The 20761-nt window shown below is 29.6% G+C and overlaps 1 protein-coding gene across 1 annotated transcript; it reads left to right on the plus strand.

The window, feature by feature from the left end:
* The first annotated feature begins 3927 nt into the window (after positions 1-3927).
* On the plus strand, positions 3928-15202 carry LOC145256402 (uncharacterized). The gene has a single exon (XM_080115265.1). The coding sequence runs from the start codon at positions 4827-4829 to the stop codon at positions 6888-6890; it is 2064 nt and encodes a 687-aa protein (XP_079971391.1). The 5' UTR covers positions 3928-4826; the 3' UTR covers positions 6891-15202.
* The last annotated feature ends 5559 nt before the right edge of the window (positions 15203-20761 follow it).

The following is a 20761-nucleotide window of genomic DNA, read 5'->3' on the forward strand; positions in this document are numbered from 1 at the left end:
AGCATTGATCTGCAAGAGAGTATAGTTCATTAGGGGGGGGGGGTGCTACACCCTGATATTATTGTAGCTCTTTTGTTAAAACTGAAAAAGCTAGCAGGGGACGCCCAGTTGAAAAATATGCAAAAAACAAATTATTATTTGCAAAATAATTCACAAAAATACAATCTGCAAAAAATCAGTATTTGCAAAATAATCTATAAAAATCGGAAATCAAATTAATTTGATGGATTAATTTGCTCTGTCAGTGTTTGCAAAATCAGACAAAACTCATTGCTAATATTTGGCAGACATTTTTGGAGCTAACCATTTCAATATAATCAAATACCACTTTAAAGAGAGAAAATGAAGGTTCCGCAAAATTATAAATTGAGTTTCATCAATTTGTTAAAAAAAAACAAAAGTAAATTAATTTTAATTAAGAGTAAAGATTTTTATGAAAATTTAAATTTTTTAAACATGCAAAAATAAAAAAAAACTACTGCATTCAAAGAGGATAAGTTTATTTTATTTCTTTATTTTTTTGTTGTAAGATTGCTTTTATGTGGATAAAAATTTTAATTTTATTGTAAAATGTAACTAAAAATAATAAAAGTATAAAATATCCTAAGATTTAAAAATCAAGTTTTTATTTTTACATTTCTTGATTACTAAAATATTCCAACTTTTTAATAGATTTAAAAATATTTTTAAAAAATGGAGAATCGAAGCAAAATAAAAATCCGATATCCAACAAAAGAGATTTTTATTTAAATAACTTTACAGCTTATATATATATATATATATATATATATATATATATATATATATATATATATAAAATACTTTAACAAAATAAAACCGCGAAATAAAAGATGAAAGAAATACAGAGAGAGTCGTAAACAAAGAAATAAAAATTTGGAAATATGCTGCTCATTTCATATGATATTTTAATTCATGCAGATTTTGTATATATTATTATAGTTAATTTTCTATTGATTCTTATAGATTGTGATTTCAAAAATTAAAAAATATATATATTCATATGACTTGGGTGCATCAGCTTGAATCGAAACGGAAACCAAAACTTATGAAGAAAATATATAATGTTTGGAGGTACAGAATTTATATATAGTTTTAAATAAAATAGGCGGAAGTTTCTCAAGAGCTCTTTCGGCTATCATCTCGTCAGGAGAAAATCGATAGCGTAAAAAATAATATTATGTTGAAACTTTAAAGAGTTCTAATGGGGAACTATTGAATGTGCCAAAAGTATGGAGACAACTAAAGTTAAGTTTATTAACGTTTAAAAACGATTAAAATATTGGCACAACGAGAGAGAAAAAAAAAGGGAAGCACATTGTCCTTCTCACTTTCCATAGTGAACTTTAGAGCCCCATGCAAAGAATTTTTAGAGAGTTGAGTTAATGCTTTTCAGGCACTCCCTAATAAAATAAATATTTCAACACAAGCTACTGAATAAACGAACAAACGACTTCATAAAACTTGCAAAGAAAAGGTTTATTGAAGCAAGGGCATGATGCCATTTAGATATAGCTAGGATAGAACTCGTCTGCCTTTGCCCGGTAGTTAATCCCAAGTGGGAATTGTAGATACCGGTGTAGGCAGAGAGAGAGTGTGAGGAAACAGGTCCGCTCTCTTTGACGTCATGCTGGAAAAAGAGTAGAGTTTTTCTCGTCCGGGACGGAAGCAGTTATAGTTCCTTAAGGGGTAAGGAAGATCCCTGCGCTATGCCTCTGATTGGTCAGTATGTGCCATATCGCACAGTCAGGGGAGGCACTGACGCACAAGAAAAGAGTTCTATTTGTTTCTGCTACAAATTCAACCTATCAAAAAATATTGACGCTTCACCTTGCGATGGAACAATAGCAAAAGTGTCGTCAACATATCTAAAATATGTACTGGGTTTTGTTATAGAGTTGAACAGAACGGATTCATAGTATCCGACAAAAATATCTGGTAAAGTTGGGGCCAATGGACTCCCCATTGAAACCCTGTCGACCTGACAGTACATAATATCACAAAAACTAAACTCCACAGATTTTGTACACACATTTTCCACCGCAAGGTGAAGCGTCAATATTTTTTGATAGGTTGAATTCTTTGCATGGGGCTCTAAAGTTCACTATGGAAAGTGAGGACAATTTGCTTCCCTTCTTTAATGTTCTTGTTGAACGTTCAAGGGGGGGGGGCTTTCTCATTACAATTTATAGGAAGCCGACATTTACTCGGCTATATGTGAACTGGTTGTCTTTTGTACCAAAATCACGTAAGGTTGGCTTAATTAATACTTTGGTACATAGAGCCCTCATGATTTGTTCGCCTAACAGATTAGACACTGAACTCAATAAGATCAGGGAAATATTCATCAATAATGGTTATCCTGTTGACCTTATTGATGACTGTATTTTCAAAAAGGTTGCGGATTTTAAATCCCCTAAAAAGTTTGGACCTTTGAAATGCCCGGTTTATTTAAATTACCATGGATTGAGGAAAAGAGTAACAGACTTTCCAAACAGATTCGCAGAAGTATTTATGACTGCTTTTATTCTGTGTCCTTGCGTTTGGTATATACTACGAGACTTGCTTTTCCTTTTTTTCACAAGGGTAGTTTGCCTTACATCCAAAATAGCAATATTGTGTATCAATTCAAATGCCAGTGCGATGCTGGTTATGTTGGGCGAACATCCTTGCATCTTTTGACTCATATAAATCAGCATCTTCCATCGAAGATCAGACAAGGGAGGATAGGGTCTGGTAGTCTCCCTCCTTCTGCTGTCTTGGACTCTGCTATCGGCCAGCATTTGGTTGACAACCCGTGCTGTGCCGATAGATATAAAATAGAATGGTTCGAGGTGCTACATAGAGCGGACTCCAGAAACCATTTAAAGACTTTGGAGTCTGTCTCTATTGAGGTGCATAAACCTTCTTTGTGCCGGCAAAAGGAAACAGTAAACGCATTGTTTCTCTTTGGGGAACTTTGAATCTTTTCTTCCGTTTTTTTTTTTTTTCTCCCTCGTTGTGCCAATATTTTAATTGTTTTTAAACGTTAATAAACTTAATTTTAGTTGTCCCCGCACTTTTGGCACATTCAATAGTTCCCAATTAGAACTCTTTAAAGTTTCGACATAATATTATTTTTTTACGCTATCGATTTTCTCCTGATGAGATGATAGCCGAAAGAGCTCTTGAGAAACTTCCGCCTATTTTATTTGAAACTATATATATATATATATATATATATATATATATATATATATATATATATATATAACTTGCGTTTCTTCAGCTATAATCGAAACCGAAATCAAAACTTATCAAGAATTCTTGGTAAAATTATTTATAAAAAAAATAGATGACTTGAGTGCCATCAGCTATAATCGAAACCAAAACTTATGAAGAATTATTGGTAAAATTATTTATTACAAGAAATGGAAGTTTATAACAATTAAACAAGTCACTCGAAAGAAAAAAAACGTAAGCGTGACACACAAAATAACACACACTCTATTGTATAGATGATTTAAAATTCGAGGAAAGATTGACTTTTATAAAAAGAAAAAATTACAAAGGCGGTGATAAAAGTAATTATGTTGGCAATAGCTAAAAATCTGTAAAATATTGTAAAAATCTTCTATTATCGACAGTCTGGCTGTTCGACAGATCTTGCTTGCTAGGACTTCGTTTCCCAACTAGTTTTTTGGAGTGTTTACAAATAATCGCCAAAAAAGGTAGAATCACAAATTATTTCGAGAAGAATTAGAATATGGTGCACATGTACAACTTCACACACCAAAACTAGCGCAGTTAAAAATTAAAAGAAAAAAGGGAAAGAAAGAAAACCGAGAGAAGTCAAAATTCTAGGATAAGCGACACTTAGTTTTATTAGCATTTATAATACGCGTGGTGGGAGTTGACGGATAAACGGCTACTATATTTCGTCAGTTATCTGCCCTTAGCTTTGCTTATTCGCCGCTAGGAGCTCATTAAAGATGTCGTCCTCTGTAATTGTTCTACATACAAACTATCACAAAATAATGACAATCAAGAAGAAAGTGATTTTATTACCAAACACTCGGCCAGGACGAAATCTAACAATTATTTTATGATTTCACACCAGCCTCGCTTGCCATCGACCATACTTTGGACAATTGCTTACCGTAACCGTATGGAGAATGTGATTATATATTCGGCCCGTAACTGACGGGAACGTACAATGAATGAACTCGGAGAAAATGGATGTCTGCACTGTTTGACAACAATTGGTTTAAAAAAAAAAAAAAAAGTTTACGGTTACCGTCAATCTGAAATTGCATTCACCCTAAACGCACACACATAAAAAATATAAAAGATAATGTGTGTCTACGACCCGAATCTTCAAACCTTCCAACTTTTTAATAGATTTAAAAACATTTTTTTAAAAATGGAGAATCGAAGCAAAATAAAAATCCGATATCCAACAAAAGAGATTTTTATTTAAATAACTTTACAGCTTATATATATATATATATATATATATATATATATATATATATATATATATATATATATATATATATATATATATATATAAAATACTTTAACAAAATAAAACCGCGAAATAAAAGATGAAAGAAATACAGAGAGAGTCGTAAACAAAGAAATAAAAATTTGGAAATATGCTGCTCATTTCATCTTGCCGCTATGATTTCTATCAATGAAGTTTATTTTTTGTATTTATTTTGAGATTATCATGAAAACGTAAAACTAAGAAATCCCAATTTTATATAATTCTAGTATAAGTTGAGAAAAAATCTTTTAAAGATAATCTTGTTAAGTTGAGACAAATTATGTCTCATTACATGAAAGTAACCAAAAAACATTTTTCCAAAAATATCCATGAATTCATCATCCGACCTTTGCTTCGGCAAAGAGAAACTGGGGAACTATGTGATGTTACCCTGAAACTTCGTGGAGCGCGATTTGCTGCCCACAAGGCGATCTTATCCCTATGGAGTCCGTATTTTCTGTCCATGTTTACCTGCGATATGAAGGAAAAAACCACGAAAGAAGTGGATCTGTCCGAGTCGCTCTCCTTACAGAACGATGTGGTTTTCGCCAGCGTTCTCGACTACATCTACACAGGGACGATTGCAGTGACCCTAGAAAATGTCGAGGACGTTCTCCGTATTGCAGATTTCCTCTTGCTGGACGACGTCAAAGATTTTTGTCGTCAATTTTACCTAGACCTCGGCAACCTTGATTTAAACAACTGTCTCCGGGTCCGATTCCTGGCTGAAGACCACTGTCTGTACGAAGTGAAAGAATATTGCCAGAAAATTATAGAAGCCAGATTCCACGACTATTTGATATTTCATGACGATATTTTAGAACTCTCAGTCCCCTGTTTACTAGTTTTATTAGAAAACCCTGCTGTCGTGCAGCATACACGACACAAAGACCTAAAGAAGTTAATCCACAGGTGGGTCGAGTATGATTCTGATAATCGGAGACAATTTTACGAGGAACTGAATATGTGTATAAAAGTTTGGGTATGCGATTTCACAAACGAGGCGTCCTATTTCGGGCGAGATCTTGCCCGGGCCGGAATGACGAGTTTGTGGCATTCTTACCATGGATCAGTCGATGAAATGCAACAACCTGGTTGCAACAAATTAATGGAAGCAAGCGCTATCTGCACAGAAAATTCCTCGCACGGTTTTGATTTCAGCCAGCAAGTTTTACTTGCCGTGGTGTGGAACCAGGGAATGAAATTCTTCAAATTATTAGTGTACAACATATCTGAACAAAAATGGTACTTTTTACCAATCGCAAAAGAGCGTCTTCTTCAATTAATTCCACCTCGCCAAACTCTGTGTAACGTGCTTGCTAACAATAACTATTTATATATATACATGTGCTCTAGCTTTCCTTATCCTACTGATATGCTCAAAATAAACGTTCTTGCAGTAGACCTGCAAACCCAGAAAACCTCTTTGTACTCGTTTAGAACGGTGGACTATTACAATCCTAGCTATAGAACAACTTTGACGAATTACCGAACTGTGCCTCCTGCCATTGTATATTGTAACAACAATTTCTTTTTGATTGGCAACAAAGAAGGCACCGGCCACTTGTTTCTTTGTAACCTTCAGACGAATCTTTATACCTGTTATCACATTCCAGGCTCGAGGATTATCAGTCTTGGCAGGGCAGTTGTTAAAGCCAACCAGTATATCTTTCTCTGGTACCGTCATCGCACTGGTCCTTCAGAGGAGTTTTGCATCAAGAAATCTGTAGGATTTGCAATGTTTGATGCAAAAACCAAACAGTTTTCTAGCTGGGATATTCCACCCCCTGACATCAGTTACGATGACTTTGCTCGGCCGTACATAATGTGTATCCGAGAGGAAACGGTCTTCGTCTACCTCCCAGGCAAGCCAGCGTTAGTTCTAGATGAAACCCGCTGCAAGTGGATCACCTCTCTGCGACGAATTCCCGTTCCAGCCTCCTTTTCTGACCACAATGCACAGTTATATGGCTACCAGCTCCAAGCATCTACGAGTAACAGCATTTTTGTTTTAAACAATGAAGCCCCTTACACAACCACTGTTTACGAAGTCTCCGAGACTCTCCCCATGGCTCTAGCCCACACACCCCCACCAGTTGACCACATTAGCATGGTCACTTCTGGACTACTTTCATCAAGCATTTTGGCCATGTTGGAAAGTTACGACAAATATGACGAAACTTATTCAAGCGCTTTACAGGCCAATAGTCAGGTATCCGAATGTGACACTGAAGAAAGTGGGACTTCAAACGACGAAGAACAAGAATCGGATAATAACGATTATGAATATGATGAAGATTTCTATGGCTACAACCTTGAGATGGAAGTAGGTTTGGAATTCTGACAGCTAGCGCCCTTTGGTTCGTTTATAGGGATGTGTTGCAGAGAATAAGTTTTAAAGGTCTCTTGCACATTCCGTTTCTGTTTATCTTTTTCTTTTCCTTGATTATTTTGATTTCTTAATTCCTGTGTCGCTTTCTCTTCTGTTATATAATTGATGCCTAGGAACGATTTAAGAGGATTTGATGTCCTAGGCAAGCCCTTATATGTACACCTTGAAAATTTTGAGAAGCTAATGTAGGTACAGAACCGTCATTACTGCATTTTTATCTAACTCTTGAGATTCCACTATTAACGTTATATCTTGTACTTTTCTTGCGACAAAGTAGTAAACTACTAGTCTTTCGCTATAACAATAAAATCAAAACAATCATCTACAAACCTTTTTCAACATCCAGCCCTGACCATCCACCATAGTTTTCCTTTTATTTTTCATTTTATCCATGTTTGTCTTGAACTTGTCCTGCTCCCAAATGTAAACACCCTGACACTAAATCATCAACAAATCGATAAAAAAATTTATGCAAGTTTCAGTTTTTCATTATTTATCAGCTCATTCAACATTCATGGAAAAGTCAAATATTTTTTTACTGCATTTCATCAACAGGTTAATATTAACTTAAGTGGATTCCTAGTCAAAAAAAAAAAATGTCGCTTGTTACGATTTCAAAACATTTGTTATTTGAACTACTGTTCTTATCTTCCATGTTATTTTCACAACGTTTCGGTTGGGTAACATCCAGGATGAGAACTACCAGTCTGAGTGAAAGAAATTAACATTTATACTTTTTTTAGATTATGTTTAAGCTTCAAAAGATTCATAAAGTCGGTTACATTAGCTGAAATGTGAATATGGCAACCAAGTTTAGAAAAGTATCTGAATAATTCAAATGATGCAAATTATCAATCCTCATCTAAAAAAACATTCTGGGTGCTAGTCCACTTATTGATCCGCACTATTTTTTAAAGTTTTTGTTTTATGATATCTGTTTTTATTAAATTGTAAGGTACAAAACACTCTCCCCTCCCCATGTTAAGAATGGCCTTCTAAATAACGTTATTATTTCAGCACGGATCAATAAGTGCACTAGTACAAAAACCACTTCTGCAGGTCAGTGACATAACAGCAACAGACGAGTTATCAACCCGTTCTTCGAAAGCAAATTGACATCTAGTGGCCATTATGTGAACCTCAAATATAAACAAGTGTTACTGTTTACAATAACGCAAAAAAATATAACAACAAAATAACGCAAAAATATATAACAACAAAATAACACAAAAATATATAACAACAAAATAAATAACGCAAAAATATATAACAACAAAATAACGCAAAAATATATAACAACAAAATAACACAAAAATATATAACAACAAAATAAATAACACAAAAATATATAACAACTAAATAAATAACGCAAAAATATATAACAACAAAATAACGCAAAAATATATAACAACAAAATAAATAACACAAAAATATATAACAACAAAATAAATAACGCAAAAATAAATAACAACAAAATAAATAACACAAAAATATATAACAACAAAATAAATAACACAAAAATATATAACAACTAAATAAATAACGCAAAAATATATAACAACAAAATAAATAACACAAAAATATATAAGAACAAAATAAATAACGCAAAAATATATAACAACAAAATAAATAACACAAAAATATATAACAACAAAATAAATAACACAAAAATATATAACAACAAAATAAATAACACAAAAATATATAAAAACAAAATAAATAACACAAAAATATATAAAAACAAAATAAATAACACAAAAATATATAACAACAAAATAAATAACACAAAAATATATAACAACAAAATAAATAACACAAAAATATATATAACAACAAAATAAATAACAACAAAATAAATAACAAAATAAATAACGCAAAAATATATAACAACAAAATAAATAACACAAAAATATATAACAACAAAATAAATAATACAAAAATATATAACAACAAAATAAATAACACAAAAATATATAACAACTAAATAAATAACGCAAAAATATATAACAACAAAATAAATAACGCAAAAATATATAACAACAAAATAAATAACACAAAAATATATAACAACAAAATAAATAACGCAAAAATAAATAACAACAAAATAAATAACGCAAAAATATATAACAACAAAATAAATAACACAAAAATATATAACAACAAAATAAATAACGCAAAAATATATAACAAAATAAATAACACAAAAATATATAAAAACAAAATAAATAACGCAAAAATATATAAAAACAAAATAAATAACGCAAAAATATATAAAAACAAAATAAATAACACAAAAATATATAACAACAAAATAAATAACACAAAAATATATAACAACAAAATAAATAACACAAAAATATATAACAACAAAATAAATAACACAAAAATATATAAAAACAAAGTAAATAACGCAAAAATATATAACAACAAAATAAATAACGCAAAAATATATAACAACAAAATAAATAACGCAAAAATATATAACAAAATAAATAACACAAAAATATATAACAACAAAATAAATAACACAAAAATGTATAAAAACAAAATAAATAACGCAAAAATATATAACAACAAAATAAATAACGTAAAAATATATAACAACAAAATAAATAACGCAAAAATATATAACAACAAAATAAATAACACAAAAATATATAACAACAAAATAAATAACGCAAAAATATATAACAACAAAATAAATAACGCAAAAATATATAACAACAAAATAAATAACGCAAAAATATATAACAACAAAATAAATAACGCAAAAATATATAACAACAAAATAAATAACGCAAAAATATATAACAACAAAATAAATAACAAAAAAATATATAACAACAAAATAAATAACACAAAAATGTGAACGTCAAAACATTAATTAATAATAAATATGATTGAAACATTTATACATTGTTTTCAGAATTATTTGCCTTTTTTACGTTAAGTTTGTATAAAAATGTAGCAAAATATAATTTAAAAAAACATGAAACATTTATAGAGGTTTAAGAATAATTTTTTTTTTTTTACAGAAAGATTATATAAAAATGTAGCAAAATATAATTTTAGTTTGCACACACTTTTAGAAAAGGAAGAGTTATTGACCCCTATTCTTTGACAAGTGACATCTGGCGGTGGTTCTTGAAACTAAACTACACGCATTCGCCTTATGTCACTAACATGCAGAAGTGTCATACCAAATTCTGAAACAATTTATTATTGTATAAAAACTATTCTCTTTAATGTTGTTGCCGATATTATATATTTACTCATCCAAATACATTCAATTTAATTTATTATATTTAAAAATGTTACATTCAATATGTTTCTGCAAATAAACATTTATTTAAAATATGCAAATAAACATTTATTTAAAATATGCAAATAAACATTTATTTAAAATATGCAAATAAACATTTATTTAAAATATGCAAATAAACATTTATTTAAAATATGCAAATAAACATTTATTTAAAATATGTAAATAAACATTTATTTAAAATATGCAAATAAACATTTATTTAAAATATTTAAATAAACATTTATTTAAAATATTTAAATAAACATTTATTTAAAATATGCAAATAAACATTTATTTAAAATATGCAAATAAACATTTATTTAAAATATTTAAATAAACATTTATTAAAAAAATTTATGGATATTCCTAATTATTATAATGAAAAATTTTTTTCTTTCAGCCTACATTTTCAAAGGGGGGGTCTTCAAATTAACATCATTTACTTGCAAGGATTTTCAAAGCTGGAACTCATTTGAATGAGTAAATATATGATATCACTGTTAAAAAAAAAATTAATAGAATACATTATACCATGTTGAACCATATTGATTAAACATGCAACGTTTTAAAATAAAAACGTTTTATATTTGTATTATTTAAATTCTTCAAACTACTATTCTCACTTTGAGTGTTATTTTCACAACGTTTCTGTCAATGTAACCATTTGACCTTTTGCAGATGTATCTTGCCGAACTTGGGAGTCTTTCTGTCATAATCGGGAATCTCCACAGATTTATTTAATCCATAGTTCTCATTTTCTCAGCCATGACTGGATAGAAGTCCTAAGTAATTTTTAATTGTATTTTCGGTCACCCTGCACTGAGGATTGAACCTTCAAAGATCACTTTTACAACTGAATTTTTCCAAGTACTCTAACCCGACTGCACCACAAGTCCTCATGTGGTTAGAGTATTTTGCATAATAACCAATCCTCACCTCAAAAATTCAGAAACATAATGTTTTATATTTTTATCATTTTGTAAAAGCATGTTAAACCGTGGGGTTAGCTCCCATGTGGCATAATATGAACAGATTTATTCCCCTCTTTGCATTGTGCTCTATTTATTTATGTCTGTCATTAAAACTAGACAATGTTTTATTACCAGTTTGCATGTGCGAGTCAATCTGGTATAACTTATTGTGTTATTTCAACCAAAAACTTTATGCATGACTCATTTGTGTGGTGAGCAGGATCTTTTTAGAAATTCCCTAAATTTATTAACTCCTGTCATGGATTTTATTTGCCATTAAAGAATACTGGTTTCTTTTGGGGGTTTTTATGGGTGAAATCATATTTTCTTTTAAAATAACAGTTTATGTTGAAGTGGTTAGCCCCAGAAATGGCTTGTAAATTTTATTGATTAGTTTTTTTTCTAGTTTTGCAAATGAATCCACCATGTTAATTTGTCATCTGATTTTTATGGATTACTTTGCTGTGCAAATTATTCATCATAAAAGATCATTTCATCAGCAATATTCTATATTGATTGCGCTATTATTATGATGGTTACTTTGGAATATATTTCATTTCATTTCTAATAAACACTGTTTAATTTTATTATTTATTTCTTATAAAGTAAAACATATTATCCCTTAATCCTACCACTAACCTTACGTTAATGGTGACAATGTATCCTCACTCCCTAAAAAAAACCCCTCTGAATAAACTGAGAAATCAAGAGTAGTTGCCACCTTGATTCAGAGTTGTAGGATTAAGGGATATTTCATTGCTTAAAAATGCTAATCTTTAATTTGGGATATTTGCAAAATAAAAATTTTTTTAAATATCCCGCAAAAAACAAATTATTATTTGCAAAATAATCCACAAAAATACAATCTGCAAAAAATCAGTATTTGCAAAATAATCTATAAAAATCAGAAAACAAATTAATTTGATGGATTAATTTGCTCTGTCAGTGTTTGCAAAATCAGACAAAACTCATTGCTAATATTTGGCAGACATTTTTGGAGCTAACCATTTCAATATAACCAAATACCACTTTAAAGAGAGAAAATGAAGGTTCCGCAAAATCATAAATTGAGTTTCATCAATTTGTTAAAAAAAAACAAAAGTAAATTAATTGTAATTAAGAGTAAAGATTTTTATGAAAATTTAAATTTTTTAAACATGCAAAAATAAAAAAAAAAACTACTGCATTCAAAGAGGATAAGTTTATTTTATTTCTTTATTTTTTTGTTGTAAGATTGCTTTTATGTGGATAAAAATTTTAATTTTATTGTAAAATGTAACTAAAAATAATAAAAGTATAAAATATCCTAAGATTTAAAAATCAAGTTTTTATTTTTACATTTCTTGATTACTAAAATATCTTAATATGTTTTTGTTTACATGCAAAACCTTGATGTGTTCAAAATTTTCCAATTTATTTACAAGTTATTTCACCAAAAATATTCAAATATCATAATTTATTAATAATAAATAGCAATTTTTGTTAAAAAAAAAAGTTTGTATGAGGAATATATTTTTAAGAAAATGACTTTTCAATTTCAGAGCATGTTTTTTGTGGTTTCTTTTTATTTGTTTTAATTTTTTATCAATGTGGAATATTGTTCAGTGATTTATTTTTCTAGAAATTTATTGGTTGGAGGGCAAGAATTATTTTTCTGGGTCAGTTTTGTCGCAAATTGAATCATGAAAATGAGGAAAGTATTCTAAAAATTTTGATAATTCAAGAAATTTATAAAATTAAATACATAATGAATAAGAAAATTTCTTTGTTTGATTTAAAAAAAAAAAAAAATTGTGCTTAACAAAAAAAAAATCTAACTTTGTTAATATTAAAAATACTAACCCTCAAAAGTCCAATTTGAAAGTAACTAACCAATAACATACTATACACTTATATAAAAATTGTAAATTTTGCTTATTTTAGGTTAAATTTTGGTGTGAGGAGTCAAAATTCAGGGGGATAATACTTTTGAATGGGTTTTCTTGATTTGATTTTTTTGGTGGACAAACTGTCATGGCTATATTCATGTTAATTTAGTTTTCCTTACAAGTTGACAAGTTGCTCTATCAAGATTTACAGTCTAGTTTATCCTACCATTTCACTCATAACTGGATAGATGAAGTCATACATTTCCTGAGAGTATTAGTAAAAGTGATGCAACAGGTTATCTGAACCCACAATTTGCTTTAAAAATCATTTTTAAATGAAATGAAATTGTGGGAGATATAGCTAACTGTAAGGTTAGCCTTTGTCAATCATTCAGGTCGTTATTATTCAACAAAGGTGAAGGTGAGGAGTGCTGATAATAAAATAATAGATTATTGTAGAACTGAACATGACAATGAAATTGTAGATTTCATGAAATCTTTTGAATGTTCACATTTTTTTTTTTTATGTAAATCGCTTTTTATCGCCAAATTTCATTGTGTAGGAAAATGGATTTTATTTATTTGAATGTGTTAATTCTTTGCTTCCGGGTTTTTCTTCAACAATGATCGATCCCATCACTGAATGAATGTTTTTCGTTAGAATCCTTAGAACTTTTGCAAACATTTTCATGAATGTGGCATTGACAGACAATATCCTTTCTGCTTTACATTTCAGATATAGCTTAGACGTTTCATTGATGAAATTTCCTAGTGCTGATAATTTTCTAGAGAATCATCATCTTTCATAAATGTGTCATTTTGACACATTGTCTCCCTTTCCATCCCCTTTCACCATATATCACTGTCATCAAAACTAACAGTAATATATAGTAATTGTTACATGTTTGGCATGCTTCAGTTCCATGTGTGACACTCAAACATTTACAGCATTTCAATAATTTTCCCTTTATGCACATATCAGCAGTATTGTCTGGAAGACCACTGCAAAGTTCATTAAATGTTGGTATGCGAAACAACTGAAAATTTAGAACACACAAAATATAGATTTTTTTTTTTTTTTTTAGTTTTGTTTCACTCGAAATAATGTATATTGCCATTAAGAGGCAAGTGGTTACTATGATTAGGAACTAAATTTATAAGGGTGCAACCTAGGTGGGGAGTTGTGCAGCAAGATGTTTGTCCACATTACATTTTAATTTCTGAATCTTAGTACACTTGGAGAAACAGAGAGGGAATTCCAAAAGCAAGCAATCCAAGGAAGTTATGTAAATAGATTTTTTATTTTTTTTATTTTGGGATTTTTATAGTGAAAGAGTGGGATTTTACTGCTAGTTGTGAGTGTTTACGTTGAGGGTGGTACAGCTGCAGTAAACTCATTATTCTGTAAAATACTTGTAAAATAAACATGGAGTAACATTACAGTGATGCTTCAGGGCTGGAGCATGGTTGAAAACGCAAGACTTATACGGGTAGAGACTCTTTTGTTTTTTTTTCTTTGTTTTTTTTTCCATCATCCAATAGGGATAGTTCATGTGCTTATATGTGGCAACAATACTTTGTACATGGATGAATGGTAGCTTTATAGATGTATAGGATACTGTAAGGTATGAGAAGTTTTCTAGTCCGCTAGATGGAGTTCACCTTCTTTGCAGCAGACTTGGCAGTATCTTCTATGTTCATGTCAATTTGAGTGTTAGACCGAGGAGTTTGAATATTTGATTCGCAGTGGCTGAAGACATTTCTTATAATTGTTAAAGGAAAGAAACTTTGTCTGGTTAGGACTGGATCTAACCATTCATGTTTAAGCTCATCCATTCCATTGCAGATTGGAGGTCATTTTCTAAAGATTCTGCATTGCTTTAGATATGCGCTTTATGTGTTTGCATGTCATGAATAGAATGTAGTGTCATTAGCAAATATTCCCATCTCACATAGAATTGTGAATACATAGTATTTTCTAAATAATTATGATTAAAATTAAATATTAAATTTATTATGTTAAAAATTATATCAATTTGAAAATTCATTTTGCTTGGCTGTTTATGGTTTTGAATTAAAATTAAAAACTCCTTTCTTTAAAGTCAGGCATGTTTTCACCAACTTCTTGAATTTCTTTTTTCTTTTCATAACTTATTTCTTTTGTAATTGTCATAGTTAATTGTAATTCACATGTTTTTTTTTTGCTTATAACCAATGAGTTTATTCAAATCAAGTATTTACTCAAATATCCAAATAATTTTTTTGTTTAACATCTGGAGTTAATGCCTTCTTAACGCCATAGTTATATTCCAAATACTTCCCTAGATGTATTAAGTCGAGGGAGGGGAGATGGGTTTGACATGAAAAAGCCATAAAGATTTGCATTGGATTGAAGTTTCAGAGCCACTGACCGAGATACAATTGAATTAAAGAAAAATCAAACAGTTATTGTTGCTAATTAAGATGGGTGAGAAATAAGTGCGATCAAACTGATCTATATAATAATAATATGCAGAACCACTTGTTTGTACATATGTTCCTACATTTCACATGCATTAAAAAATGAGATTGTCTGATTAACAAAGATGTTGATTAATCTAATGTTGCTAAGGTGAAATGTTTACTCATTTTAAAATGAATTGTTCAAAATCAAATTATGTCATCCAGCAGTACAAATCTGTTTCACTTTGATTTCATTTAAGATGCACTAAAAAAAAAAATGAAATTAATTTTATTGTTTTGAGGAATATTTAGCAGACAATTATTTTTATGGTAAGAAGACAAAATATTAAGGAGTTAAATTGATTCAATGTTGTAGAATCTCTATGGGGTCCTACTACTCTTTCTTATTGTTGGTCGGAGAAATATTTTTATTTCATTTTACTAATCTTTAAAAGATTAGTAAAATAAAAAGATAGTAATAAGATATTTTTTTCACTTTATTTATTTCTTAAAAATTTTGGATTTTATTCTATCATATCGAATAATTTAAAAGTAAACCCCTTATGGCTGACCACAACTGATGTAATGGATATCAATGCAGCTGAGTTGAATCCATTTTGACTAATTGTTCATCCGTCCAAAGCCATCAGCAACATAGATACTTGTGTTTAATTTAGAGTGAATCATTTACAACGGATATTCTGTTTCAGCATTGAATAATCCCAAAAAGGTTGATATGCCATAAAACAAACATCTCCCATCCCCCAATCCAAGACCCATTTTAATTTCAATAAAATTATATGTGTGCATTTTCTTTACATGTGTCTGTGCACAATAGAACAGTGTGTTAAGTGGTGATTGCTTTATGCACTTATTTTATTTGCATTCTTTAGAGGAGGTGAGCCACAAGGTCAAGTGCTCATTTAATGAAAGTGTTTGTGTGGAATGAACTGGATTTGAACTTGGCACACTCATCTTTTCAGCCTTTGTCTCCTAGCCATTGTCTTACCCGTTTATGCACTTAAATGGCATCACTTTTACAAATGTATTGGTTTGGGAGCTTCAAAGATATTTTGGTGTTCTTGAAATCTTTGCAGATTCATTGGGATCATTTATGCACTAATACTGTTGGTAAATTTATATTACTGGTGCTTAATTAATCATCGGTACAATAGGTTTTGAGTTTTGGCATGGAATAATTCCAAAAAGTGTTATATGCCAAAAACTAGAAATCAAGCCATTTAGAATACTTTGGATAGAATAACATTAAAATTGGATTTTTTTTACTCTTACAAAATATAAGAATGCTATAAAGTTGTGCCAAAAAAAAAATATATATATATATATATTTTACAATATTGTAAAATTGATGTAAAAAAGAAAAAACAATTCAAAATGATTTCAATAATTTGTTTTTGTCCCATTAATCTGAATAATTCCAGAATAACCGGGTATTTCCTTTTATTCAACTAAACAATCTTTAACCCGTTGGGTCACAAGTTTCATTTAAAAATTCATAAACTGTGATATATTTGTTAAGAAATTCTTCTTGCATAACTAAAAATAATAAATCTCTTTACTTCTAGATTATCCACATGGTTAACTAAAAGAATATCAGTCTCAGGGCGGTTAAAATTAGTTCCTTTGCACCAGTTTTATTTCTCTTCCAAAGATTAGAGTTAGGATATGATGCTAAACCTTATGTTTAGAATCCTTGTTCTAATTTTTATCAAAATCCATTGTGTGATTTTGATCCTAGTAAATATCTAAAATTTAAAGTGTAAGCTTAAGAGATTTTAAGAAGGAAATGAACTTCAATAAATCTTGCATAATTGGTGTCTAATGACTATATGTCTTTGTAATGCAAATCTGAAATATTTTAATTTTCAAATGAGATGTTCTGTCTATATTATTCCTCTTAAACACCCTTTAAAATACTCCATATAAACTGCAATATTGATTTATATCTACTATTGATTGTTAAAATTTTACAAAAATCGTAGGTATTTGAATTTTCTCTTTGCATGTTTCAAAAGTTATAATGATCTGTTAGTGTAGAAGTGAATCCTGTACATACAAGTATATAAACATAGATACACATCTAACTTTATGGAGATATCAGAAATATGGACTGGCTATGGAGATATCAGAAATATCAACTGGCTATGGAGATATCAGAAATATCAACTGGCTATGGAGATATCAGAAATATGAACTGGCTTCTTCATTTGTTCAAATCAAAATTCTACCATGCCAAAAAAATATGCAATGACAGAATTGAAATGATTTTGTCAACTTTTTTTTGATAATACTTTTTTGTTTACTAAAACATTGCAAAGTACTAATTTTGCTAACAACTCACTTCTTTTCACTAATTCAAGTTTTTTCCTCTACATCATCCATTTCCATAAAGTTGTGTGTTCAACAAGGCATTTTATTATCCTGAATTAAAGAAAAGATTGTAAAATTTTTTCAAAGATTTCAATTTAACAATTGATAGTCTTTTTTTAGACTTAATTTTAAAAAAATGAAGTGTTTAATTTTGTTATAATAAAAAGTATAACAATTTACTAAATAATTAACGTTGTGTTGTGCATGCTATCTGTCAGTAAGCATAAAAAACTCTTATATGCAAAATTTAATTCATCCTCAACCATCAAGTGAAACAAAAGCGATTGGTGCATAAAGCTTCAACATTTTGATATTGACCAATACTGTTTTTTTTTTTTTTGTTTTTTAATATCTTATGTGTTTATATCAAACATAAAAATAAAAATTTTTGCAATTTCACTTTTAATTCTCTTTCCCATTACACTTCTTTTCATTTACTTTGCATCTTGTCTAAAGGGTTTTACATAAAAATATGCCCCCCTGCTCCTCATTTACTAATAGTTTTTTATCATACCATTTTTTTTTTCACCCTAATATGAAGTTTTTTTAAAGAAACCATGAAAGCATTGCAATAAATAAGTTCACTAAGCAGCTGTACGTCAAAATGCTGGTGGCAGTTTTATGTGGCTACAACTCATGGTGCCAACCATGATGTAAAACTAAAATAAATTTACTTCTTAGCTAAATGCATCAAGATTATAAGAAATAATTGCTCTATAAAAAAAAAGGGAGGAGACAATGGATACACCCTGTAAGGGAGTGAAGCAAGGGTTACTCAACCCTTCACCTCTTCTGAACCGGCATTGTATGAAACAAATTGCAAAGTTCAGAATGACTGGCATAAGGAGAGAAAAACTAGTTTTATTTCCAAGTTTTCTTTCTTTTAAACTAGTTGAACAACCAAGGCTTGAGAATCTAGTCTACTCTATTATTTAATTTATAACTGGAGGGAAGATATATAGATTCATACCTTTTCTAAGAGTATTAGTGAAATTAATGAAATAGTCCAAGCAGAACTCTATTCTGCATGCCAAGCTCACACGTTGTGCCTGTAACCAGTACACTAAGCCACTTTCATATAGCTATATATAATACATATAAGTTTTCTTATTGGATCTTTGAAGTCAGACTCAAATAGCATTTAAGCTGATAAATCAAACTTTGCTTCTAAGTTGCCAATTTTTATTTGTAATTGTTGTACCATGTTATTGTTATTGGCAAAATAATAATGTACTCGGCTCCAATATTTTAACAATTAAGAAGATTGCTAATATGAAAAATGTTTGAAATAATCAAATAAAAATTAGCAAGCGGAATTTTTAATTGAAAAATATTGTAGTAGTTAATTTACGTTTAAAATGTGTAAAAAAAGAAAAATTAAATTAAATTAAAAACTAAAATGACTTCATTGCATCCTGGGCAACGCCAGATAAGTACAAATAGTGTGTATAAATGTGTGTGTGTTCCTACTTCTCAGTATACTAAGAATATATTGGTGCTTAGATTATTTTATTGGATGATTTTTAACTTATAAGAAGTCAAACGGTCTTTCAAATTTAACATACTTGAGCCGAAAGCCAGCTTTTGTGGCTGATAAAAATATCTGAAGTCTTTGTCTTCTTTGCGTCTGATTGTTTGTTCTGGCATTTATTTCGTAGTCTTTGTTGGTGCCATTCTGGGACTGATCAATAAATCAATATGCTAAGCAAAATTGCTTGAAGCAAAATGGCCTGCAAATTTCTGCAAGATTTTCTAAAATGCTCATCATGAAATGGAATTATTTAGTTCATATGACATTTTTGTATTAGGTATACCTTCTTTAGATGCGAAAAAATTGATCTAGAAAAATGTCTAGAATTAGCAAAACATTGAACTAATACCAGTAGTAGAGTCACATATTTCCTAAGATGGAGTACTGAATTCATATCTGGAAAAGCGCTGCTCAGAGCAACATTTCCTGCCCAGACAAAGTGCAAAATCGACTTTGAAATCTAGTGGGGTTGCCTCTTTCTAACAGAAGAGAGGTTGCTAATCTTTCTTCTCTACTCTGTTGTTATTTTCATCATAGGTTCTCGACTGAGCTCTAATATATGGTTCTCCCCTCCCATAAAACATTCAAAACAAGAACTTGTTAAGCTACAACCACTGTAAATGTATATCTAAAACTAAACATAACTCCTGCAAGCAAAGTTTTATTCTAAAGAATCATCTGTCTGTGGAACACAATATACTGGGGCTTCTTCCCAGCTGACTACAACATGGTTGTTTTCGAGTTTAGTATCTTCAAATTCTTGTTGAACTGTCTCTTTAAATTGTCAAATTTTTCCCAGATTCAACTAATGTTACCAATTCTCAATGGCATTGTCTGACCATCCTCCTAACAAACTTTTTTTTATTATTTATAATTTGTAAAAGCACAATTCAATTTGATAGTAAAAAATAATATTGAAAAAATTTCATTGTTTTAATAATTTAGCAACAATTTTAATCATTTATAAATTTTATAAGTAGCGTTCAATTCTTTTTATTTTAATAAGCATTTAATTCATAAAAAGTCCAAATTTATTTCTTTTTTATTACAATTATTATATAAATATGTTTCCCTGTAAGTCAAAAACAAACAATCGATTTTGCAAAATGTAGGAAGTCAATATAAAAGTGATGAAACATTTATACAATTGAAAGAAATAAGATTGAAGAAAATTGCAGTATGTTTTTTAATATAAAATTGAAGAAAGCGCATTTTGAAATAATTTTTTATTTAAAAACAATGTTATGTGCTAAAAAAAGTGTGTGTGTGGGGGGGGTAAAGTTAAAAGTAGCATTCCAAAATTAAAATAAGAATTT

The sequence above is a fragment of the Euprymna scolopes genome, chromosome 32 (genome assembly GCF_053919585.1).
Source record: "Euprymna scolopes isolate OS-2025 chromosome 32, ASM5391958v1, whole genome shotgun sequence".
NCBI classification, from domain to species: domain Eukaryota; kingdom Metazoa; phylum Mollusca; class Cephalopoda; order Sepiida; family Sepiolidae; genus Euprymna; species Euprymna scolopes.

Excerpts from the sequence above, each read along its gene's own strand:
- LOC145256402 (XM_080115265.1), top strand. The coding sequence starts at position 4,827 with ATGTCTCATTACATGAAAGTAACCAAAAAACATTTTTCCAAAAATATC.